Source organism: Staurois parvus, unplaced genomic scaffold (genome assembly GCF_062004578.1).
Source record: "Staurois parvus isolate SC_StPar_1 unplaced genomic scaffold, SC_StPar_1.0 ptg000716l, whole genome shotgun sequence".
NCBI classification, from domain to species: Eukaryota; Metazoa; Chordata; class Amphibia; order Anura; family Ranidae; genus Staurois; species Staurois parvus.
Genome location: NW_028318512.1, coordinates 55750 through 82500, shown reverse-complemented (window position 1 = coordinate 82500; position 26751 = coordinate 55750). Strand labels below are relative to the sequence as shown.

The 26751-nt window shown below is 40.0% G+C and overlaps 1 protein-coding gene across 1 annotated transcript in view; it reads left to right on the top strand.

Moving 5' to 3' along the window:
• The window catches only part of NXPH2 (neurexophilin 2), a 206065-nt gene extending 193386 nt beyond the window's left edge, over positions 1-12679 (top strand). Inside the window, exon 3 of the mRNA XM_089653622.1 lies at positions 11195-12679. Coding sequence (XP_089509748.1) covers positions 11195-11935 — 741 coding nt within the window. The 3' untranslated portion in view covers positions 11936-12679. The remainder of the gene's footprint in view (positions 1-11194) is intronic.
• Positions 12680-26751: the final 14072 nt, after the last annotated feature.

Genomic DNA, 26751 nt, shown 5'->3' with positions numbered 1-26751 from the left:
GAAGAAGAAGAAGTAGGATGAAAATAAGAAGAATTCCAAGCCGGCAAAAAGTGTATCTGCAGAGCTCCTCTATTCTGCAGATACACTTAGAGGAGCTCTGCAGATACACTTTTTGCCGGCTTGGAATTCTTCTTATTTTCATCCTACTTCTTCTTCTTCTTCTTCTTCATCCTCATCCTCTTCTTCTTCCGAGGATGAGGATGAGGATGAAGAAGAAGAAGAAGAAGAAGTGGGATGAAAATAAGAATTCCAAACCGGCAAAAAGTGTATCTGCAGAGCTCCTCTAAGTGTATCTGCAGAATAGAGGAGCTCTGCAGATACACTTTTTGCCGGCTTGGAATTCTTCTTATTTTCATCCTACTTCTTCTTCTTCATCCTCATCCTCAGAAGAAGAAGAAGAGGATGAGGATGAGGATGAAGAAGAAGAAGTAGGATGAAAAGAAGAATGAAAAGAAGAAGAATGAAAAGAAGAAGAAGAAGAATGAAAAGAAGAGTGAGAAGAATGAAAAGATTCTTCTTCTTTTCATTCTTCTTTTCATTCTTCTTCTTCTTTTCATTCTTCTTCTTCTTCTTTTCATTCTTCTTTTCATTCTTCTTCTTCTTTTCATTCTTCTTTTCATTCTTCTTTTCATTCTTCTTCTCCTTCTTCTTCTCATTCATTCTTCTTCTTCTTTTCATTCTTCTTTTCATTCTTCTTCTTCTTCTTTTCATTCTTCTTTTCATTCTTCTTCTCATTCTTCTTCTCATTCTTCTTTTCATTCATTCTTCTTCTTCTTTTCATTCTTCTTCTCATTCTTCTTTTCATGAAGAAGAAAAGAAGAATGAGAAGAATGAGAAGAAGAATGAAAAGAAGAATGAGAAGAATGAAAAGAAGAATGAAAAGAAGAAGAAGAATGAAAAGAAGAAGAAGAAGAATGAAAAGAAGAAGGAGAATGAAAAGAAGAATGAAAAGAAGAAGAAGAATGAAAAGAAGAAGAAGAAGAATGAAAAGAAGAATAAAAAGAAGAAGAAGAATGAAAAGAAGTATGAAAAGAAGAATGAGAAGAATGAAAAGATTCTTCTTCTTCTTCTTTTCATTCTTCTTTTCATTCTTCTTCTTCTTTTCATTCTTCTTCTTCTTCTTCTTTTCATTCTTCTTTTCATTCTTCTCATTCTTCTTTTCATTCTTCTCATTCTTCTTCTCATTCTTCTTCTCATTCTTCTTCTCATTCTTCTTTTCATTCTTCTTCTTCTTTTCATTCTTCTTTTCATTCTTCTCATTCTTCTTTTCATTCTTCTTCTCATTCTTCTTTTCATTCTTCTTCTCATTCTTCTTCTCATTCTTCTTTTCATGAAGAAGAAAAGAAGAATGAGAAGAATGAAAAGAAGAATGAAAAGAAGAAGAAGAAGAATGAAAAGAAGAATGAGAAGAATGAAAAGAAGAAGAAGAATGAAAAGAAGAATGAAAAGAAGAAGAATGAAAAGAAGAAGAAGAATGAAAAGAAGAATGAGAAGAATGAAAAGAAGAATGAGAAGAATGAAAAGAAGAATGAAAAGAAGAAGAAGAAGAATGAAAAGAAGAATGAGAAGAATGAAAAGAAGAAGAAGAATGAAAAGAAGAATGAAAAGAAGAAGAATGAAAAGAAGAATGAAAAGAAGAAGAATGAAAAGAAGAATGAGAAGAATGAAAAGAAGAAGAAGAAGAATGAAAAGAAGAAGAAGAATGAAAAGAAGAAGAAGAAGAATGAAAAGAAGAATGAAAAGAAGAAGAAGAAGAATGAAAAGAAGAATGAAAAGAAGAATGAGAAGAATGAAAAGATTCTTCTTCTTCTTTTCATTCTTCTTTTCATTCTTCTTCTTCTTTTCATTCTTCTTCTTCTTTTCATTCTTCTTTTCATTCTTCTCATTCTTCTTTTCATTCTTCTCATTCTTCTTCTCATTCTTCTTTTCATTCTTCTTCTCATTCTTCTTTTCATTCTTCTTCTCATTCTTCTTTTCATGAAGAAGAAAAGAAGAATGAGAAAAATGAAAAGAAGAATGAAAAGAAGAAGAAGAATGAAAAGAAGAATGAGAAGAAGAATGAAAAGAAGAATGAAAAGAAGAATGAAAAGAAGAATGAAAAGAAGAAGTATTCCAGTACAGCAAAAAGTGTATCTGCAGAGAGCTCCGCTATTTCTGACAGTTCTCTGACAGTTCCAGCGGTTGACAGCGGTTGAAACATTGTATCTATTTATTTCCGAATAAAAACATCTGTATCCTAAATGGAAACAAATAGATACAATGTTTCAACCGCTGTACATGTGAAGGAACTGTCAGAGAACTGTCAGAAATAGCGGAGCTCTCTGCAGGGACACTTTTGCCGGCTGATCGGGAAAAATCCGATTCGCGCACCCGAATTATGCAAATATTCGGATTCGACGCGAATCGAATTTTTCCTGAAATTCGAAACGAATTCCACTTCGCCTGGTTCGATTCGCTCATCTCTAATAATGATCTATTCCCTACCCCCCAAAAAAAACATGCATTATGATATGCTCAGCAAACAAACCTCAAAAAAAGTAAAAACTTTCCTTATCGCTACAAGCTGAACAACACTGTTGTTGCACTTGTCCATCATTCTGAAAAAATCTATATAATCAAAACTTCTCATAAGAAAGACCAAAAAATTTTAATTTTTTTTTATATTTTGGCATCTCAACTGCTGTGACGTGTATTGTTAGAACTGCCAGCCTTCTCCAACAAAAGAATGTCAATTCCTCCCTTTAATTGATGTAAAACAAATTCATGTTATTAATCTTGCAGGACGGCACATTCAGCAGGACAATAATATCGGGGAATCTAGCGGCTGTAGATGCTTTTGTGAAATTCATAAGCTCGGCCAAGATACAAATTACTCAAGTCTTGATGAATGCTTTGAGATCCGCCGGCTCGGACAGATTAAGTGCAGCGATTTTTCTTTCCAAAGCATTTTTTGTCCCTAATAATGCTCTGCATAGTATTAGGAGAACCGGTGCTTAAAGGAAAACTCCCTATTCTATATTGCCCAAAAAAATTAGTGAAAGACTCGGGTCAGCTGTAACCATCCTCCTTTCATTTCTCAAATAGTGTTCAGTGTATGTATTTGTAAAAAAAAAAATGTGAAAACTAAAGTGTGCCACTTTGTGTTGGTCTATCACATAAAATCCCAATAAAATACATTTACATTTTTGGTGGTAACATGACAAAATGTGGAATATTCCAAGGGGTATGAATACTTTTTCAAGGCGCTGTAGATCAGGAGGAGAGGGGATTTAATGTGACTGATGTTGTTCACACAGGAGGCCCAAGATAGCTGCTGCATCTTCATGGTGTTACATTGTGAGGACACACGTTTGGAGGGAATCAGTTTCAACACAGGAGAGGACTTGCTACAAGTGTGGGGAAAAAAGGCTTTATGAAAACAGTGGCATAAACCTGCATACAGCTCTTCATTACTATGGGAGGCTGTATGCACAAGGTTTGTTTGTGTGTTGTATGTTAAGGGACACTCTGACGGGCACATTTTATGTTAAGGGGCACTCTGTCTGGCACATTGTATGTTAAGGGACATTCTCACGGGCACATTGTATGTTAAGGGACACTCTGACGCGCACATTTTATGTTAAGGGACACTCTGACTGGCACATTTTATGTTAAGGGACACTCTGGCAGATTGTATGTTAAGGGACATTCTCACGGGCACATTGTATGTTAAGGGACACTCTGACGGGCACATTTTATGTTAAGGGACACTCTGGCACATTGTATGTTAAGGGACACTCTGACGGGCACATTGTATGTTAAGGGACACTCTGACGGGCACATTTTATGTTAAGGGACACTCTGGCACATTGTATGTTAAGGGACACTCTGACGGGCACATTGTATGTTAAGGGACACTCTGACGGGCACATTTTATGTTAAGGGACACTCTGACGCGCACATTTTATGTTAAGGGACACTCTGACGGGCCCATTTTATGTTAAGGGATACTCTGATGGGCCCATTTTCTGTTAAGGGACGCTCTGACTAGCACATTTTATGTTAACCCTTTGAGGACCGTAAGATTTTGGAACGCCAAAAGAATCAATTTTTTTGTTTTTAAAGTTCGTACACTTCAGTTGCTGTAACTAAGCCATTTCATGAAATAATTGGCAAAAAGCTCGATCCATTTGTTGTTTGTTGATAAGAACTAATATTTTGACTCAAACCAAAAAAAAAAAAAAGTTTTAAGTTCTTAATCAGATGATACATGCAATTAAAAACATGGGACAAATACGTCCCTTGGTCCTCAAAGGGTTAAGGGGCACTCTGATTGGCCCATTTTCTGTTAAGTTGGCACACATGGGCACAAACTGTGGAAAGGGACACTCTGACTGGCACATTTTATGTTAAGAGACACTCTGACTGGCACATTTTATGTTAAGGGGCACTCTGATGGGCCCATTTTCTGTTAAGGGGGCACAAATGGGCACATACTGTGGAAAGGGGCACTCTGATGGGCACATGCAATGGAAAGGGGCACTCTGATGGGGAATATGATGTAAAGGGGCACTCGGATGGGGAAATATGATAGAAAGGGGTACTTTGAGTGTAAGGGGGCACTCTGACGGGAATACCTGATGTAAGGTGGCAATGTGATGGGGATACCTGATGTAAAGGGGCACTCTGATCGCGACAACTGACGTAAAGGAGCACTCTGATGGGCACACCTGATGCGATGGGAATACATAATGTAAAGCTGCTCTCTGATGGCGACATCAAATGTAAGGGGGCACACTGATGGGCACAACCTATTCAGACCTCGGCCAGAAGAAACGTTTAGTAACCGGACCTCCTTGAATTTTAATTCAATACCCCTGCTCTACAGCTTACTTTATTTTTCTACTTTCACAAACTTGCTCCTTCTATTTCTCCTTGTTATATTTCCTCCCTCCTGCTAGGAAGCTAATAGGTTCTTTACTACTACTGTTTACTACATTTTTATTTTCAACTCCTCCATATAAAAAGTAGAATGGTAATGGTCAGTGTGCTGGGGTGCAGTGATGAAGCGACTTATGGAGGAACCACAAAGCCCAGCACTTGAAAATAAAAGATTCGACTCCCAGTCTGCTGGAGGGGTGTATGCACAGTCTCTTCTTCTGATGCTGCAGGATGGATTTATACAAGTAGCAGTGCCCCTTTAGAAATGATGTAAAAAGCACCAGTTGCTTAATTTGTTCATACATTAAAACAGTGTTTGGCACCCTTGGGTGCCTCTCGGGTTCCCACGGGGTGACTCAAACACAAGACCCAGTTTGTCCTGGATCAGAGATGGATGGGAAGACTCTGTGTTTGAGGGGGAGCTCTGTGGTGACAGGGGACAAGGGCGGAGAGGGAGAGATGGGGAGGCTAAAATGTAATGGGGGACTTTGATTTGATGGGGGTCTTTCTCGTATAGGAGGGACTCGGATGGGAGGACTTCTGACATGTAAGAGGGATGTCTGATATGATGGGGGACCTCCAAAGTGAAGGACTGCTTCCGATGTGCAGTTAATTTAATCAAGGTGATTGTGCACTGTGTCCCAGGCTCAGGTTTACATTGATAAGTAACATTTGTTTTTTATATGTAGCTCAAAACTATGAAAATAGTACTGCACTAATGCCCCCCCCTCCAGAGCCATCTTAATGAATGGGTACACCTGCGCACTGCCCAGAAGCACCATGTCCATGAGGGGCCCACAGTTAGGGCCAGGACAAGGGGGGGCCAGGCGCTGTGTTGGTTGGGGGTGCATTCGTGATTCAAATGTTTCTGTCACACCTCTTTGACAGGAGTAACTGCAATGCCATTCCTTTCAGGATCAGCGGCTGGCTTCTGCTAGAGAAATAATTCAGCTTTCTCCAACCATCTGCAGGGGGCAAAAGAGAGACACACTGAGACTGAGAACTCGCCTCAGTCTCAGCGCAGGATAGGAAGGAAGAGCCTTCAGTTGTCTGGGTATAAGCTCAGGTAATCCTTTTTGCAACTCCTGGGAGAAGGCGGTCCAGCACTAGCAGCCAATCAGGTTCTGCTGCTAAAAGGAAGAGAGGGTAGACCAAATCCAATCAGCAAACGGGGTGTTTTCTCTAACAAAGTGTGGTGGCACAGCAGTGACAGTTGAGGACTTGGCTGTGCTGACTGGCAAGGGTGTCTGAATTATAAGACTATCTGAACAGATTTTCAAATCCTTCAGCACCGTTCACATATAATGTATGTACTGCAATTGTGAATCTAGCATCCTACTTGGAGTTAAAGCGAAATTATACCCATCACAGTTTGATAACAATAATGTTCTTTAACAGAAAAAAACAAAATATACATTCCACCTGAATATTTATGCTGCCAAAATTAGTGTGTGCTGTAAATTGCCCCCTACATTGCTCCTGCTTTTTTTGCTGGAGGCCGCCACTGTGTTGAAGCGCAGAGCAGTAACTTTCTTATTAGAATCTCTCCCCCTATCCTTGGTCTCAAACAATTATATGTCACTTTCTTCAATTAATTATTAGGTTCATTTCCAGCATTAATTGTATGTCTTGGCTCAAATAGAGAGGAAGGCTGTCAGAAGCTTTACAGTGCTGCTGAGAAAGGAGAGAATATCAGGGGGATAAGATAAGACACTATCCTTGTAAGTTTACACTCCTTAGTGTCTTCCTGGTAGCAGAGTTTGTCCTGTCACCTCTCCTGCTTTTCTTTTAACTGATCTATGTTCTCTGCACGATCAGTCCTGTTGCTTTCTTCCCACTTCAGCAACAAAAAACTTTAAAGCGGTCAGCTGATCGGCCTCTGGTAGCTCTGATTTTAGGTACAGTATCGAGAATACAGAGTAATTGAACACGTGCAGCGCAGGGAGAGACAGTGCATTACTGGATTTTAAGCCGTATAGGCACTTATATTTAATGTTTTACATAGTTATACCTGCAAAATGAGCTAGTCTGAAGTCATCAATCAAGACTTAATTTTCTGAATAAAGTTCTACTTTAAGCTTTAACCTGTTTCTCACATACATAGTAATTATGAGAAAGAACAGCCAATTTTGAATTGTAAAGCTGATAAGCAGCACATGACAGTGGCATTTTGAATCCATAGCCAAAGATAAGCAATTATCAGGAGGGCTGAAAAAAGAAAAAAAGGGTTTTCAACATTCTAGATTGGAAATCGTAACATGATGAACAGAAGCTTTTTTCTGTATGTCTTCTTAAATTAGGAAGTTGGTTACACTTACAAAGACCTTGCAGTGATTACACATTCCAAGTCACTAAAAACCTTTAAATAGATGAGTGAAATCCTTTTATTATTGGTAAATTGTGAGTGCCAGCATCCCAAAAATGTACCTCTAAAGTATTGTAAAACATAGGACGCAGGGGCGGACTGACAACTCATGGGGCCCCCAGGCAATAGGGGATCATAGGGCCCCTGTGTCCTTGCCCAAACTCAAAAAAGCCTATGAAAAAGGTACCAGGGGCATCTCATGGGGCCCCCTACTGACCCCGGGCCCTCGGGCAGTGCCTGAGTTTCCAAATGGTCAGTCCGCCCCTGATAGGACGTTAGCATTCACAACGCATCAATATCCCACAAATCCATATCAAAATATATAAAAATTCTATAATTTATTTCATACGAAAATAGTATATTTATGTTATAGTGCACCAAGGGTCAGGTGTGTGTGCGTATTTATATGCATTGGGGTACCATTCAAAATTTAATAGCATAGTGCCTAACCTGCAAGCTAAGTCAATCGCTACAGACAATACAACATGCGCACACAGGTGAATGCACTCTAAAGGTCATGCCAAACAAATTCCAGGTGAAAATCTACAGTAACCCAGAATGTCTCTAAAGTATAATAAAACATAAAAATGTATCTTTGGCATTCACAAAGCCTCAATATCATACAAAAACAATTAATAATAAATGTACAATAATTTAATATACAAATAGTTAATAAATCACACAAACACACAGTATCAATTGATGCTGAATTAATTAGTACTCTGTGTTTGCAATTGTATTAACCATTTTTGTATGAAATACATTATTATATATTTTGATATGATTTTGGTGTGATACAGTTGTGACCAAAATTATTCAACCCCCACTGAAATTGAGTGTTTTGGCCAGTTTGACATTGCTTTTGATCATTCAGTCATCTTGCTTACATTTACATTAAAGAGGCACTTGTAGGTCAGACAAATATAACATAACAGTTATAATGAAATAACCACAAATGTCTTTTCTGTGCTCACAGCATTATCAGTTTTATTCAACCCCCAAGTGACATTCAATCTTAGTACTTAGTACAGCATCCTTTTACAGTTATAACAGCTTTTAAACGTGAAGCATAGCTTGACACAAGTGTCTTGCAGCGATCTACGGGTATCTTCGCCCATTCTTCATGGGCAAAGGCCTCCAGTTCAGTCACATTCTTAGGCTTGCGCACTGCAACTGCTTTCTTTAAGTCCCACCAGAGGTTCTCAATCGGATTTAAGTCTGGTGACTGCGATGGCCACTCCAAAATGTTCCAGCCTTTCCTCTGCAACCATGCTCTAGTGGACTTGGAGGTATGCTTGGGATCATTGTCCTGTTGAAAGGTCCAACGTCTCCCAAGCCTCAGGTGTGTGACGGACTGCATCACGTTTCCATCCAATATCTCCTGGTACTGAAGAGAATTCATGGTACCTTGCACACGCTGAAGCTTCCCTGTACCTGCAGAAGCAAAACAGCCCCAAAGCATGATTGACCCTCCACCATGCTTCACAGTAGGCAAGGTGTTCTTTTCATCATAGGCCTTGTTCTTCCTCCTCCAAACATAGCGTTGATCCATGGGCCCAAACAGTTCTAATTTTGTTTCATCAGTCCACAGAACACTATCCCACAACTTTTGTGGTTTGTCCACATGGCTTTTGGCATACTGCAGTCGACTCTTCTTATTCTTTGGAGACAGCAAGGGGGTACGCCTGGGAGTTCTGGCACGGAGGCCTTCATTACGCAGTGTGCGTCTTATTGTCTGGGCTGAAACTTCTGTACCCACATCTGACAAATCTTTTCTCAGTTCCTCAGCAGTCACACGGGGACTTCTCTCCACTCTACGCTTCAGGTAGCGCACAGCAGTCGAAGTCAGCATCTTCTTTCTGCCACGACCAGGTAGCGTTTCAACAGTGCCCTTTGCCTTGAATTTGCGAATGATGCTTCCTAAGGTGTCTCTTGGTATGTTTAACATCTTTGCAATCTTCTTATAGCCATTGCCCTTCCTGTGAAGAGAAATCACCTCTTCTCTTGTCTTCCTGGACCATTCTCTTGCCTTCACCATGTTTGTAACCACACCAGTAAATGTCTAGAAGGAGCTGAGTATCACAGTCATTTTAAAGCTGCCTAATTGGTGCTTATTATGCTTGATTGCTGCTCGGTGACATCCACAGGTGTTTTCAATACCTGATGGAAAGCACCTGTATGAACCTCTGTTCTTCAGAGTGGTAGTCTTTAAGGGGTTGAATAATTGTGGCAATGAAGAAACCACATAAGAACCATTTACTACTGTATTACATAAACAATTGATGTAATTTTAGTTGCATTTGGGTAGTTACAACGTCCTTGTAGGATTTGATTCTGAATACAATTCCAAATGTACACTATAGTCCCTAAACCCCTTTACAGCATTGGGGGTTGAATAATTTTGGTCACAACTGTATTGATGCTTTGTGCCAATTGATACAGTAGCAATTAGTACTGTGTGTTTTATTAGGAGGCATTCTGGGTTATTGTAGATTTCCCCTGAAATTATTTTTGCCATGGTGTTCACATGTTGTATGGTACCATAGGACTTGATACACCTTGCGGTGCCTTGCTATTACTTTTTAATGGCACCCCAATTCACATTAATACAAAAAAGTAAAACACACCTGACCCTCAGCACAATGACACATACATAAACGTGTATGAATAGCCAACACTTCTTTTTGTAGCATTGAATAGATTGGTGAAGGGTTAGAACCCTTGTCATGTTTTCAATGTTTGAGTCCCACTTCACAGATTCACATCTTAAAATTAGAAATAATAAAAAGGTGCACCAACCTATACTTCAGGAAAAGCTGCCAACATTACAGTATATATGTCCCCGCATACAGCAAAATTGTAAATCAGTGTGGTGCATGCTTCCACTCCATCAAAAATTAATTATAAAATGTGAAAATTGTAGTATCAAATTTTCACATTTTACAAGCTTTCGGGGAGTGTCCCCTTCTTCAAGGTCCAAGCAGTACTATACCAAGTACTTCAAGGTCCAAGCAGGTATAGTACTGCTTGGACCTTGAAGAAGGGGACACTCCCCGAAAGCTTGTCCTCAAAATTGTATGTTAGTGCAAATATAAAAAGTATCACGGACAGTACTCAATTGTTTCTGTTGCAAATGCACTAATACGGCTACAATCACCTCAAGCACATTTTACAATTAATTTATGATAGAGTGGAAGCATGCACCACACAGATTTATAGTTTTATAGATTTATCCTTGTGATCTGTCCTGGTGACTATTAACATGAAGAGAGGAAGCGATGGAAAAGTTAAGCATTTTTAGAGCTTTTACCAGAACAAGAGGTGAGGGTAATTCATCAGTGGGGACAAATTCTATTTTATACAGAGTTCCTCCTATTTCTTGTTGAATTTCCAGTACAGGAAGTCTTCCCCAACAGAACATGGCAACAAAAGATAAGCTGACAGGGTATTTAAGCCTTCATTTCACTATACCAAATAAAAAAAAAAAAAAAAGTTTGTGCCAGGGGAGGACTGACAACTCATGGGGCCCGTGTGTCCTCGCCCACACTCAAACCACACCCAAAAAAGCCTATGAAAAGGTACCAGGGGCATCTCATGGGGCCCCCTACTGACCCTGGGCCGTCGGGCAGTGCCTGAGTGCCCGAATGGTCAGTCCGCCCCTGGTTTGTGCTATACCTATGCCTACCCTGTGGTGCATAGGAAAAATTAAGTCAGTTGCCTTCTCTGGCCTGTGAACCTATCGCCAACTTGGAATGTGATTCAATGTGGAAATAAAAACTCAGCCAATGTTTGCATGAACATACATATAACCCTATAGCTTCACTTGTCTTCCTACATACATGCTACAACATGGTGATTCAAGCTGGAATTTCATTTTAATGTTTTTTTTTTTTGTTATTCTATTATTAGATTCTTTGTGACAAAGAAATACTGCAAGCAACAGATGCACTAAAGTGGTCAGAGAAGGACACTTCCGAGAATCTGGCGAACAATGTGGTCCACAGCAGGGTCCACAGCCCTTTACGTCTGTTTGTCAAGCAGTCAGCTCTACAAAGGCAAGGTCAGCTCTCCTATTTTGACACCACAGAGCACTTCTGGAACTGGCTCGCCAACATCACCGACACCCAAGAGTCTCTAGTACGAACTAAACGGCGGCCTATTGTTAAAACCGGAAAGTTTAAAAAAATGTTCGGCTGGGGGGATTTTCATTCCAACATTAAAACTGTCAAGTTGAACCTACTCATCACGGGCAAAATCGTAGACCATGGAAATGGCACCTTCAGTGTTTACTTTCGCCATAACTCCACAGGGCTTGGGAATGTTTCTGTGAGTCTCGTTCCACCCTCCAAAGTGGTGGAGTTTGAACCTTCTGCTCAGTCTACCCTAGAGAACAAAGACACCAAATCCTTCAACTGCCGGATTGAGTATGAGAAAACAGACAGAGCCAAGAAGACTGCTTTGTGCAACTTTGATCCTTCTAAAATCTGTTACCAAGAACAAACCCAGAGCCATGTATCCTGGTTGTGTTCCAAACCCTTTAAAGTTATTTGCATATATATTGCTTTCTTCAGCATTGACTATAAACTTGTGCAAAAAGTTTGTCCTGATTATAATTACCATAGTGAGACACCCTATTTGTCATCTGGTTGAAGAACTTTTGTTGATAAAACTAGAGTACCCTATCAACAATTGTCAGGGAAGACTTTATGTATAAAACAAACTTTGTGCTTCAACAAATATTCTTTCTTTTCCCAGTGGCAACAGAGTCCATGTAACCCGTGTTAGAATTGCATCATACATTTTGGTTTAGTAACGTTGAATTGTTTTGGTAGTTTTGATGTAGGAAACACAATCCAGTGCAGAGTGCAGAGGCTTCTACAAAAACCACAGTGGTCAATCTTTTGGTGGTAGTCAATCTTTTGGAAGATGGCAAATAATGGCTCATCAATGTCTGCAATATATTTAGTTAATGTTGCCATTTTTTCCAAGACCCCACATGTGTTAGTTAAGGGTATTGCAAATCTGGCACCCAAAACAACAGATTGTGGGACCCTGATTGTGGTACCGACCCATCGATTGAGCACTTGTGGTTGACGTTGTGATAGAGTTTACAGAAATATTTGATATGATGATTAAAACACAGACAATGATCACTTGCCTGATGCAAATGGAAATTCCTTTATACTTTGGTGTTCTAATGAAAGTATCTCTTATCTAATATAATCAATGGTTAATGTTTAAAATTAGTCTTACTTATTTATACTAATTGCTTTTAGGGGACATAATAGTTTTGAAAGCTAGACAGTAAAAATGATTTAGGTGAAAAAAACTTATTGAATGATCAGCAGATAGCTTAAACTAAACAAATAAAAGCTGTGGTACACATTGACATTGGATATTGGTCATTTTACATTCTTCTATAACTGGTGTCTCCAAATTTTTAGTATGAGGGCCACATTAAATGTTTTAAAAATATTAAGTTTTACAAATGAATGATTACTTTGTACTTGGAGCTTTTTTGCATTCAATATGGTAGGATTTAGAACAACAGAAAATAACTGAAAGCACTTCAGTAAAAAAAAGCAAAAAAATTGCAAATAAATTTGAGTCTTTTATAAAGGTCGAAAAAAAAAATCATCAGAGTCCCCCTTACATCAGTGTCCTCATAAGAGTCCCCCCTTACATCAGGGTCCCCATCAGTGTACCCCCTTACATCAGAGCTCCCATCTGAGTCCACTGAGACTGTACACATCAGTTGGCGCCAGAAAAAATCTTGTAGCAAGCCATAGTATGGAGACAACTGTTGTTTAAGGATAAAACAAACTAAGTTTTCAATTTCCTCAAATTCCTATGAATTTCAGTGAAATTGTTCAATTTTCATGAAGTGCTTTGGAGTCTTAGGCTGGCCATACACTATACAATTTTCTGTCCAAATTCTGCCCGATTTCCTTCAGACTTACCTTCAACTATGTAGTGCAAGGGCGTGCCTAATTCGATACAATTGAAAGTTTTGTTAGGTTTGAACTCCTATTATATGGTTTTTGGTAAATTTAAACAAAGATTCAAAAATCTCAGGAAAATTGTAAAATGTATGGCCAGCCTAAGGGGAAGACAAAATTGGAACCATACACACCTCTCCTCCAGGGATGCAATGTCTGCAAGCAACCTTGCTTGCGCCATCTTCACCTAGTCATCTTCTGAGTTTTTTCATTCCAATAGATGCAAAAATTGTACACTGAGCTGCACATCTGTAACTCAATATGTACCTTGCAGAAAGATTTAAATTAGTTAGAAATGAGGACTGATGGGAAGTCACTTGGGCACCTGATCTCCAGTTGAGGATCCAGGAAAAGCCTTATTACATCTTATTTTCAAGGTGCTAGTGATGCAAAACACATTCAAATATTTAAACGATACCTTATTGCTACATGTACTGTATCATTCATTATAATCCATCATTTTAAAAGAACTGCACAGTATGACCTGTATCATTTGACTTAACAATTCTGCAAATAGACTCACCGGCAACTCTACTAGGTACACCTTGCTAGTGCCGAGAAAATCTCCCCCACACCATTACACCACCAGCCTGAACCGTTGATACAAGGCAGGATGGATCCATGCTTTCATGTTGTTTATGCCAAATTTTAGCCCTTCTATCTGAATGTCTCAGCTGAAATCAAGACTCATCAGACCAGGCAACGTTTTTCCAATCTTCAGAGCAGGCAAATTTTTTTTGGTGAGTCTGTGCAAATTGTAGCCTCCGTTTTCTGTTCTTAGCTGACAGGAGTGGCACCTGGTGTTGTCTTCTGCTGCTGTAGCTGTCTGCTTCAAGGTTTGACATGTTGTGCATTCAGAGATGGTATTCTGCATACCTTGCTTGCAACAAATGGTTATTTGAGTTACTGTTGCCTATCATCTCAATACAGTCTGCCCATTCTCCTCTGACCTCAACAAGGCATTTTCATCCACACAACTGCCACTCACTGGATATTTTCTCTTTTTTGGAACATTCTCTGTAAACCCTAGAGATGGTTGTGCGTGAACATCCCAGTAGATTAGCAGTTTTTGAAATACTCAGACCAGCCTGTCTGGCACCAACAACCATGTCACGTTCAAAATCACTTAAATCCCCTTTCTTCCCCATCTTGATGCTTGGTTTGAACTTGTCTTCACCAGGTCTAGATGCCTAAATGTATTGAGTTGCTGCTATGTGATTGGCTAATTAACAATTTGTGTTACCAAGCAATTGAACAGGTGTACCTAATGAAGTGGCCGGTGAGTGTATTTTCCATAAATGAAGCTAGTTGTGCACAGACACTGGCAAACAGTTTCTTTAACATGTTTGGTGATAGCTTCATTGGGAAGATGTTCTATGTAATATAGATGTGTTGCACCCACCCAGAGGGGGCCACTAGTGGATATCAGGAGGGGACAATAGGGGCGATACACTGATTTTTAAAAAAAACAATATGGGGGGGCATGGAATGAATTGCCAAGGAGGGCACCTGCACAATCATCAACAACTGCTACAATGGCATGTCCACCAACTCCAACTATATATATATATATATATATATATATATATATATATATATATATATATATATATATAAAATGTGGGGAGTAATTGATATTTTATGATGATGGATTTTATTGAATGATACATATGATACATGTAGCAAGAAAGTATCTTTTATGTATTTTGCATTGCTGGCACCTTTAAAGTCCCATTATCTGTAACAAGGCTTGTTCTGTATTGTTACAAAGATTGCAAGCAGGCAGATAAGAATCTTTTACTGCAGAAGAGACCTAGGGGTTTATATACTAAACTGGAGCGTGCAAAAACTGGTGCAGCTCTGCAGAGAAACCAATCAACTCCCTGATTTTATTGTCATAGCCTAATTGAACAAGTTGAAGTAAGAAGCTGATTGGCTCCCATGCACAGCTGCACCAGATTTTATACTCTCCAGTTTTAGTAAATTAACCCCAAAGTATGTGCTCACATCTAGTCTTTTATAGAAAGTGCTGTCTGTGTGTTTTGCTCTTTGTGTCCTGTTGGGGAAATTTTCCTTTATTTTACTTCTGAGATACTAAAGGAAGTGAAAAATAAATTGGAGTGGAGGATTTTTCCCTCTTAGACAGTTGTCACCAGAACAGATGACCCCACTGAAAGATCCCATTGAAAGATTTCCCCCACGTCAAATCCATCTCTACGCTATCCAAAACTTAATTCACCTCGGGATACTTCATTCCCATGAAAGGTTGGCTTCTGCTGTTGGACATTTTTGTCAGTTTACCATTGTCTGACAAAATTGTTTTCAGAGGCAGTGCTCTTATTTCATGATATTATGAGAACATAGGCTGGCAATGCCAAGCTGCACGGACAATCGGCAGTAGTAGTCAATTAGCCAAAGTTTCCCAGCACTCCAGTGGTGTTGTATCTGTCTGAAGGTTCTTTCTTGATGCCTTGTATTGTCTACACATGTCCTTTGACCATACACCCTTCAGCTGGTCTTGACTCATCTCTAAGATTTGATTTGGCTTGGATAAGTTATGGTACCCTTATCAGGTTTTACAGCTATCCAAGGCTCAGTTAGAAAGCTTTCCCTTCACTGTCTGCTTTCACCAGATAGGAAGTGAGGGAAAATCTTCCAAAAATTACACAGTAGTAAAAACTTCTTAACCGTTTCAATACTGTGCAATTTTACACCTTCCTGCCCAGGCCATTTTTCAGGTTTCAGCGCTCTCACACTTTGAATGACAATTGCGCGGTCATACAACACTGTACCCAAACTAAAATTTTATCATTTTCTTCACACAACTAGAGCTTTCTTTTGGTGGTATTTTATCACCGCTAGGGTTTTTATTTTTTGCTAAATTAACAAAAAAAGACCAAAAATTTTGAAAAAAAAACACATTTTTCTTTGTTTCTGTTATAAAAGTTTACAAATAAATAATTGTTCTTCATAAATTTAGGCCGAGATGTATTCTGCTACATGTCTTTGGTGAAAATAACCCAAATTAGGATGTATTATTTAGTTTGTAGGAAAGTTATAGAGTTCACAAACTATGGTATATATCTGAATATTGATCAATCCTGAACTACTGACGGCCAATCTAATTTCTTGAGGTCCAAGAATGTCAGGACAGTACAGATATCCCCAAATGACCCCTTTTTGCAAAGTAGACAGTCCGACGTACTTCATAAGAGGCATGGCGAGTTTTTTTAAGTTGTATTTTTTTGTCATAATTTTTTGGAAAATGAAAAAATTTAAAAAATAATTTTCACTATTTTTTTTTTTTTACATACTGTCACCAGTGCAGTACAGCGTCATCATACAACTGGCATGGCGGTGAATAGGGACACTGAATGGTGACAGTATGAAAAAAATATATATATATAATTTTATTTATTTTTTTTATTATATTTAATTTTTTATTACATTTTTTTTATTTTTTTAAAGATTTTTTTCATATTTTACTATGACCAAAGTAGTACAATGTTACCATAGTAACATTGTACTACTTTGGGGAAGTGATCAGTATTTTTTTTTTTTTTTACACAATTTGCTTATAGTAAAGAATTACTTTGCTATAAGCAAGCATTTACCTGAATGAAATCGATTCATTCAGCTTTTTTTTTTTTTTTTTTTTTTTTTTTTTTTGTGCTTAGCTGTGATTTGGTCACAGCTAATCACATGACATGTGCATGTGATTAGCTGTGACCATTCACAGCTAGGCACTAGTATACAATGGATGGCATGAATGAAGCCATCCATTGTATACAACTGTCATGTGACCTGCTGTGATTGGTCACAGCAGGTCACATGGTACCAGCAACGGGAGCCGGTACTCGGATCTGTCATCGGCCGTGTCCGAGGTGCACGGCCGGTGACAGATCGCGCTGCTGCGCCACTCTGCATTAGCGCAAACTGCGCATGTGCGGGAGCACGCCAAATGGCGTGCACCCGGAATGCAGGAACACTTTTGAAGCCGCCAAACGGCCATTGGCCGGGCGGCTAATGGTTAAGAAAATGGAATAATAGTGGACTACCACCAAAAGTATGGCGGTGGCAAAGATTTAGAGATTTTGCATACTGGGCTGGCAGCTCCGGCACACCAAAGCATTTCCTCAATCACCTCGGGTTGTGATAGGGATGAGCAAACCTAGAAGGGAAGTGTCACTTCAAGACCAGGTACAACTTTATTCCCTAAGTTAAAACCAGCTTTGGAAGCTTGGATGTTTGGAAACCTACAACACGGTCATAACATTACACTGAAAAAAAAATTTCTGATAAAGAATAAAAAATAAAATAAATAATCAGCTTCTAATTTCAGCTTGTTCTATTACGTTTTGACAATAAAACCTGGAAGCTGATTGGTTTCTATGCAGAGCTGCACTAGATTTTGCACTCTGCAGTTTTAGTAAATCACCTCTTTTACCATTAAGTCTGTATACAGTGGGGTTGATTTATTAAAGGCAAATAGACTGTGCACTCAGCAAGTTGCTCCAGAGCTTAGTAAATGAAGAAGAACTCTGCAGACTTCCACCATTCCACCAATCCTCTGCAAGCAAAAATGCTGTTTTTTATTTTCCTTGCTTGTGATTGGGTATTCTTTACAAAGTGAAGCTTCATCTCATCTATTAAGCTCTGGAACAACTGGACTTGCAGAATGCACAGTCTATTTGTCTTTAGCAAATCAACTCCAATGTTTCATTGTGTCATTTTTTTTTTTAAGTCCGGATGAAATAGTAGAGCTATAGACCCTGAACTCATTGCAATATTACTTAAATTCCAGATTCACTCATCCCAATAATAAAAAAACTGACAAAAGTTCTAGCCTTCCCCTACTTCTGTAAAAAAAAAAAAAAAATATTCTGCCTTATTGGAGATTAAACCTCACTCTGACAGCAGTTCTAACTTTTCCCCATCCTGTTCAGAAATAGAAAAAACGTTTCGGCTGAGGAAGCTAGAGGCATATTTTAAAACAGTGGATCTGACATAGGCCAAACATGTGTAAATCTTCAAGGTGCAAGTGTTTTAATCAGATTACTCACCACCCCTGAATTTTTGGTAAAAGTCACACTCATTGCTTTAGAAATATGCCCCTTAAAGTGGTTGTAAACCCGCACATACTGGCCTCAAGCAATATACAGAGATGAAACAAATTCTCCTACATATGTTGTACCTATTTATCTGTATTCTTCCCATCTATACATCCATCCAAAGTCCAGAATTTATACAGCTTCCAGAAAATAAAGGGCAGAGAGCTGAAATTACACACTGCAAAGCTCAGTGACTAGACTCTGAGATCTAGCAAAATATAAAGTGCAGCGCTAGAAGTTATATGGTCAAAAGTCCCGTATTAGATAAACATATAAAAAACGTATAATAATATATAGCCAATAATGTATAAATTAAAGGTAGCAGTCTGTATAGTAATAGGTGTTCATCTTTAGATCCGTGGTAGTGCTCCAAGTATTATAGAGAGATTGTGCACTCACCAGATGCACAAAGTATATGTGCATTAAGAAAAATCCACAGAAGCCTCCTTTAAGGGTCTGGTCCATCCAGACTGAAAGATGGCCGCCTGGCCTCCACGTGGCTCCGGTGGCGTGACGTAATGGCGTCTTGGCCCCTTCTGACGTGTTTTGTGCGTTTCATGCACACGCACTTCTTCTGAGGTGGGGAAACACCTCAAAACACGAAACACAAAACACGTCAGGAGGGGCCAAGACGCCGTTACATCACGCCGCCAGAGCCACGTGGAGGCCAGGCGGCCATCTTTCAGTCTGGACGGTTAGTCCAATGCACATCGCTGCTATACTCTGCAATACCTTTTGCTGCATTTTAACTCTCCATATCTTCATTTGAACCCTGGAATTTGCAAATTCTTATTATACCACTAATAAATTATATTCTAATTACTACACAATGAGTGTTCTCTATACTCCCCCTGGTGGAGGTATTTATTCATAGAGCCTGCCAGATCCAGCCATCTATAGGATTCCAGAGAAGGGAGATCCTGTATTCAGGCACCTGCAGCTATCCATCCCTTAAAGAGACCTCTGGCCATCTGGATTTCCATGCTATCCTGTGTGTTCCTGATACTAACATCCACCTAGAGGGAGGATTATCTCCGTGTGTTCCTGACCAGATTAACTATCCTGAGAGAGGATTTTCCCCCATGCCATCCCAGACCCTTAAAGGAGGCTTCTGCGGATTTTTCTTAATGCACATATACTTTGTGCATCTGGTGAGTGCACAATCTCTCTATAATACTTGGAGCACTACCACGGATCTAAAGAGGAACACCTATTACTATACAGACTGCTACCTTTAATTTATATATTATTGGCTATATATTATTATACGTTTATTATATGTTTATCTAATACAGGACTTTTGACCATATAACTTCTAGCGCTGCACTTTATATTTTGCTGGTTATTAGAAGGTTTTATTTAGGCTACCTTGAGTGCCATAGCTGCTTTTATAAGAGCGCTCGCTTATTTTACTTCATTTTATTGTAGACTCTGAGATCTGTTTGGAGGGAAGGGATACACCCCCCTTCACACAGCACACAGGAGCAGAGCTGAGACTGTCAATCACAAGCTGTGTGTTGGAGATCCCTCTCTGTAACCTTTTTTCTCTTGATGTCAGGAAAACTTGTCAGAAGTGACATGTGCCAATAGCAGAGGAATGAGGCAGCAGAAAGAAATGACACTTACTCCTCTGGATAGAGACAAGTACGCACTATAGAGAGATGTGCTTTGTTCATATTTCATGTCTGAGGTTTACAACCACTTTAAGCTATATGTAAACCTAATCACTATAATCTCATATAAGCATTAGCATGTTAATATGATTTTAAAAGTATTTTTTAAATATTTTTAAATCTGCAGCTTTTAAAATACTACCTGATGGTCCTGCTATAAAGGTCCATATTTAGGTGCCTCCTCTCATATGGGGACAACACTCTATCCTGTCTGTTAATTGCTTCCCTGTATTGTCAGCCTGTCACCCTCTCCCAATGGAGATCAAAAGTAGTCCTGCCAAAAAGGGTAAATACATAATTAGCTGTTACTGGATAAAGTGCCTCCCCATTAGTAGGTTGCCCCTCTATTCTTATGTTGGTTAAAACTAAAAATATGGGGTTTTCCATCACTTCCAACCCCAGTGACAATGGCCACCTGGACAAACAGAGACTGTAAATTTCCACACACAGACAGCAAAAAAAACCCTTACTGGGGTTGCAGAACCTCCTCAACTGTATGGAAAGTTAAATAAAAATAATCATTTTAGGTGCCATTTAAACAATCTTGGCAGGTGATGGAACATTTACATTTTTTTTTGGTAAGAGACAGTGATTATCCAATGTCTATGAGTACCTGTTTGATAACAAAAAGCTAAGTTCTGATTGGTTGGTATATGCACATCTGCACTTTTAGAGTAACAAATCCAGAATAAATTCATCAGCAGATAAAAGTGAGGAAACATTTCTGAGAAGCACTCCAAGCTCTGCGCCTATATGCCTACAGAGCCGTTTTCTTTTCCTTTTTATTTCTCTGTATGTCCCTGTATTGTTTAGCTGTTTGTTCACTTGTCTTCATCACTGTACAGCTTCAAGAAATATATGCAGAAGAAATTATAATAATTATATAAACTCAGAGACTGTAATGTCTAATTATGAAGGGTGATTAAATTATTATTATTATTATTACATTTATTATTTTCAGAAACAAAAGAAAAAGTAAATAAAGAAAAGTGTAAAAGGGATGCACACAGGGCATTCCTCTCCTGAACGCCTTTTACTCCTGACAGGAAAAAGCAGCTTAACCCCTGCCCACCAGCGCCTCACGGCCCTTTAAGAGCTTCAGTAGCCAGGAGGCGGGACGGGGTTTAGGGATCATGTGACCGCTGTGACGCGTCGGCATGGCGGTCACATGTTCGGGAAAGGTCCCGATCGAAAGAGCAGACCAGGACCTTTCCGTGAGTACCGGACATGTGTGCTGGGAGTGCGCAGGGCGCGTGCTCTCAGCACATATGTTTTTTCTTACCTGCAAAAGTGCGGCTGGGAGGCGTCTAGGCCCAGATGCTGGGAGGCCGCACATTTGTAAAGGGGTTAAACATTGAGCCTAAAGCTGTGTATTGCACATGTGCTTTGGCGCATCAAGCATTTGAGCGTTTATAGATTCCATTGGCCAGAATATTAATCCCTTCGCGCCTAAGGGTAAAACAAATGTTAATGCCTAAGCACAATTTAGCAACTTTGAAATGTGTTAGTAAACTGTACATATCATCATAACTAGCTTGTGCATCCAGGTGGGTTATACTTTGTTTCAGGGCAAATTGGTATTTCATTTGGTTGTAAATGGTAATGGATATCTCCTGATTTTTCTTTTATTATCAAAGGGAAACTGGACCAAAAATCTTTTTTTTTTTTGCTGTATATTTCTTGCTACTACCACAACCTACCAACAAGAACAACCCCCAAATAATTCTACTGCTCCTGAGTATCGCAGCAATACCTTATACATTATATTGCCAAAAGTATTGGGACCCCCCTCCCAATCATTGGATTCAGGTGTTCCAATCACCTCCATGGCCACAGGTGTATAAAATTAAGCACCTAGGCATGCAGACTGCTTCTACAAACATTTGTGAAAGAATGGGTCGCTCTCAGGAGCTCAGTGAATTCAAGCGTGCTACTGTGATAGGTTGCCACCTGTGCAATAAGTCCATCCGTGACATTTCCAGGCTACTAAATATTCCACGGTCAACTGTTAGTGGGATTGTAACAAAGTGGAAGCAACTGGGAACAACAGCAACTCAGCCAAGAAATGGTGGGCCTTGTGAAATTACAGAGCGGGATCAGCGCATGCTAAAGCATACAGTGTGCAGAAGTCGCCAACTGTCTACAGAGTCAATAGCTAAAGACCTCCAAACTTTGTGTGGCCTTCAGATTAGCACAACAACTGTGCATAGAGAGCTTCATAAAATGGGTTTCCATGGCCAATCAGCTGCATCCAAGCCTTACATCACCAAGTGCAATGCAAAGCGTCAGATGCAGTGGTGTAACGTACACAATCACTGCACTCTAGAGCAGTGGAGACATGTTCTCTGGAGTGATGAATCATGCTTCTCTATCTGGCAATCCAATGGACATGTCTGGGTTTGGCGGTTGACAGGAGAATGGTACTTGCCTGACTGCATTGTGCCAAGTGTAAAGTTTGGTGGAGGGGGGAATATGGTTTGGGGTTGTTCTTCAGGGGTTGGGCTTGGCCCCTTAGTCCCAGTGAAGGAAACTCTTAAGGTGTCAGCCTACCAAAACATTTTGGACAATTCCATGCTCCTAACTTTGTGGGAACAGTTTGGGGATGGCCCCTTCCTGTTCCAACATGACTGAGCACCAGTGCACAAAGCAAGGTCCATAAAGACATGGATGAGCGAGTTTGGGGTGGAGGAACTTGACTGGCCCGCACAGAGTCCTGACCTCAACCCAATAGAACACCTTTGGAATGAATTAGAGCGAAGACTGCAAGCCAGGCCTTCTCGTCCGACATCAGTGCCTGACCTCACAAATGCACTTCTAGAAGAATGGTCAAACCTTCCCATAGACACACTCCTAAACCTTGTGGACAGCCATCCCAGAAGAGTTAAAGCGGTTATAGTTGCAAAGGGTGGGCCAACTCAATATTGAACCCTACGGGATGCCATTAAAGTTCATGTGTGTTTAAAGGCAGGCCGACCAATACTTTGGGCAATATAGTGTACAAGGGCCAATTTAGAGAGGAGCCACTTAAACTACCAGCATGTCTTTAGGGTGTTGGAGGAAAACGGAGAACCGAAGCAGGCACAGGGAAAACATACAAACTCCAGACAGGTAGTACCACGGTTGGGATTCAAACTGACAACTCTAGTGCTGCCAGGCGGAAATGCCAACCAGTTAGCCACTGTAAACGTAACTGAATACTGTAGCAGAGCTGTCCATAATTGATAAAATTTTCACTTTTGAGCTTAAAATTGTCACAAAGTAACATCCACTGGATGCAATGAATTCTTCAAGGGTCTGTACAAGCCTTTGGAAAATAAATTGTTTTATTCAACTAAGTCATTCAACTTCTTGGGGTGGTGGTGAGTTTTTTGTGCATGCCTCCTCAGGTCTGCACATCTGCTGTCATTGATACAGATGGGCCTCCTTTGGATTTTTATTGTGATTTATGAAGAATGCAACAGAGGCGGGTAGAGCTCAATATGGGCAGGAATACATAACCCCCAAAAAAGAATAAGAATTATGGCAGAAGTTGCACCACTGAGGAACCCAAAGGGTTGTAATGACCCTTTAAATATAATAAACACCACGCTTTTGATTCTCCATCATTCTAGGCTGCTGACTGACCATTCATCCGCTTTGATTTGAACTGCGGCTGTAATATATTTTAACAAAAAAAGGTCTGTCAGCTCATGATAGCGGTAAATGATGTGTGATAATATGATATGGTGTTAAAGTCAATGAGAAGATGGAATCCATATTAACTGCATGTTTAATGACTGAGTTATGTTCATTTCTGGAGATTTGCGTAGCTCAGCAGATGCCATTTCAGAGCAGATTATGTAGCATGGATAGCCGGCATGTCCTGAACTACAAGAACAATCACTGTGCGTGGCGCCCTCCAGTCCTGGCAGGGGTAACAATCACTATTTAGGTGACAGCAATAAAAACAGTAGTAAGAACGAGTTTTCTACAATAAAACTACAGATGGTGGAAATTACTTCTTGACATCTGAAGACCACAGCACACTTCCTACGGCTCCTCAAATACATTCCAGCTTTTGATTGAATGTCAAAGCTCCAACCTTCAGTTGGGTGTCAGCTGTGCTAACAAATCAGATAGTTTCTTTCACTTTAGTCACTCCTGGCTGCCATTATGACCTTCGCCATGTAGAAATTGATTGCCATGCTGATTTCCTTCTGAAAATGCCACTTTCCTTGTGCATCTGGCTTCAAGTAGTTCTAAAGGCTAAGCATTCCCTGCATTAAGGTAAAAAATGTGCCAGGATTTGTCCCCCCCCCCCCCACAAATACTTACCTCACTTGATCCAGTGCTGTGCCAGTCTGTAGTGGCTCTCTCCTCTCCCCCTGCATTTATAGGAGAGAGGGGCAACAATGGGAGCCATTGGTCCTGCTGCTGGCAATCAAATTCTGTTAGTAGAGATTGGGGGGGGGGTTGGCTGTGTTGTATGGATGCACATAGCCTGGCTTGGGAGTATGCACCCCCCATAGAGATTGGCTTCCTATAATGGCGCATGTAGAGGAGGAGGAGCCAAAAGCGCCAGCAGGGGACCCTATAAGAGGAGGATCAGGGCCATTCTGTTCAATCAGCTTGCACAGAGGGGGTAAGTATAACATGTTTGTTATTTTTATTTTAAAAATAGCCTTTGCAATCTCTTTCAGTTGGATTGAAGCCAGAACTCTTGCATTCTTATTTCGGGCCAGAGCCTGAGAAAGTATTGAAACCAATGGATCATCATGACAAACGGCATCATTTTTTGAAAGGAAAGCACAAAAATGACAATTTCTATGTTCTCTCAGTATAGTATTTTTTAAAAAAACAGCCTGATCCCCGCTGTTTGTTTAAAGTCTTACTAAACCCAGGACCCTGTATTCACTATATCTGGTCTCCCCAGACCCTGTATTCACTATATCTGGTCTCCCCAGACCCTGCATTCACTATATCTGGTCTCCCCAGACCCTGCGTTCACTATATCTGGTCTCCCACAGTACACAGAACATGGAAGTGAAATTACTTTAGTAAATATAAACTGCTAAATACCTTTTCTCATCAACAGTTAGAGCAGTCTTGTGACTTCTATCAGTGTTCAGCAGAGCACTGGTTAAAGCTTGTAGGAGAAGTTTTATTTCTGCTCTAGGAGGATGTGAAACCCCTGACCTCTTTGTGGACAGTGCCGATTGGCCCTGTGCTGATCACATGCACTCTCCCAAGAAAAAAAAAAAAAAAGATTTTAGTGATTGGGTTTACATATTATTTAAAATGGCTATTTTCAGTACAAAAGTGTTAACAATAAGGCCTCTGCAAAGAAAACTCATCTATCCTGCTTCCCGTGCCATTGATTGCTGCTTTATGTAAGTGAAAACATCCCTTGAAGATAGTTCTGAATGTGACACTTTCAGGAATGATGATCTCCTAGTCCAGGGGTCTCCAAACTGCACCCCTTTGCTTGCCTTTATCTGTCCCAATTATACAAGGAATAATTCCTCCTAATGACACCAACAATGGGGCAGAATACCTGCCACTGACACCAAAACTGGGGCACTATTCTTACTATTGACACCAACAAAGGGGCGCTTTTCCTTTCACTGACACTAAAAATGAGGTACTATTTCTCCCACTGACACCAATGATAGGGCACTATCCCTCCCACTGACACCAACAAAGGGGCACTGTTCCTTCCACTGACACCAAAAATGGGGTACTATTACTCCCACTGACAACAAAGGGACACTATTCTTTCCGCTCACACCAAAAATGGGGTACTATTCCTGCCACTGAAACCAGCAATAGGGCACTCTTCCTGCCACTGACACCAACAATAGGGCACTCTTCCTGCCACTGACACCAAAAATAGGGCACTCTTCCTGCCACTGACACCAATAGGGCACTCTTCCTGCCACTGACACCAACAATAGGGCACTCTTCCTGTCACTGATAGCAACAATATGGCACTATTCCTCCAATTGACACCAATAATGGTGCTCTTGTGTTGGTGTCAGTAGGAGGAATAGTACCCCATTTTCCTGCCACTGACACCAAAATTGGGCACTATTCCTCTCACTGACACCAATGATAGGAAATTATTCCTCTCCACTGACATCAACAAAGAGACACTATTCCTTCCACTGACATAAAACATGGAGTACCATTCCTCCTACTGACACCAACAACAGGGCATAATTCCTGCCCCTGACACCAGCAATGGGATACTATTCCTCCCACTAATACCAAAGATTTGGCATGATTTACCTCTATTGACAACAGGATATTTTCTACTCCCACTGGCCACAGTCAGGCCCTCCTAAAGTCTAAAAAGGACACTAAACTGGCCCTTTGTTTAGAAAATTTGAAGATGTTTGTCCATGTCCTATTGCATGCTATGGTTCCTCCTGCCAACTCTTGGATCACTGCAGAAGATCCCGGAATATAAATCATATAAGTCTATGCTAGTATGAAATAACATCTGTAACAATCTACACTGGTCAAATAAATCATTCGAGTCCATAGGCAGTGCTATGTTTAAGGAGAACATACAGTAGATTTGTTTCCTTTATTTTGCATGGTCACACTTTTTCATATTTTTAGTCATGTAAATAGGAAATATAGCACATTAATATCCTGTGTTATCTTTAATGCAAAGTAAAGTTTCTCATATAAAGATACAA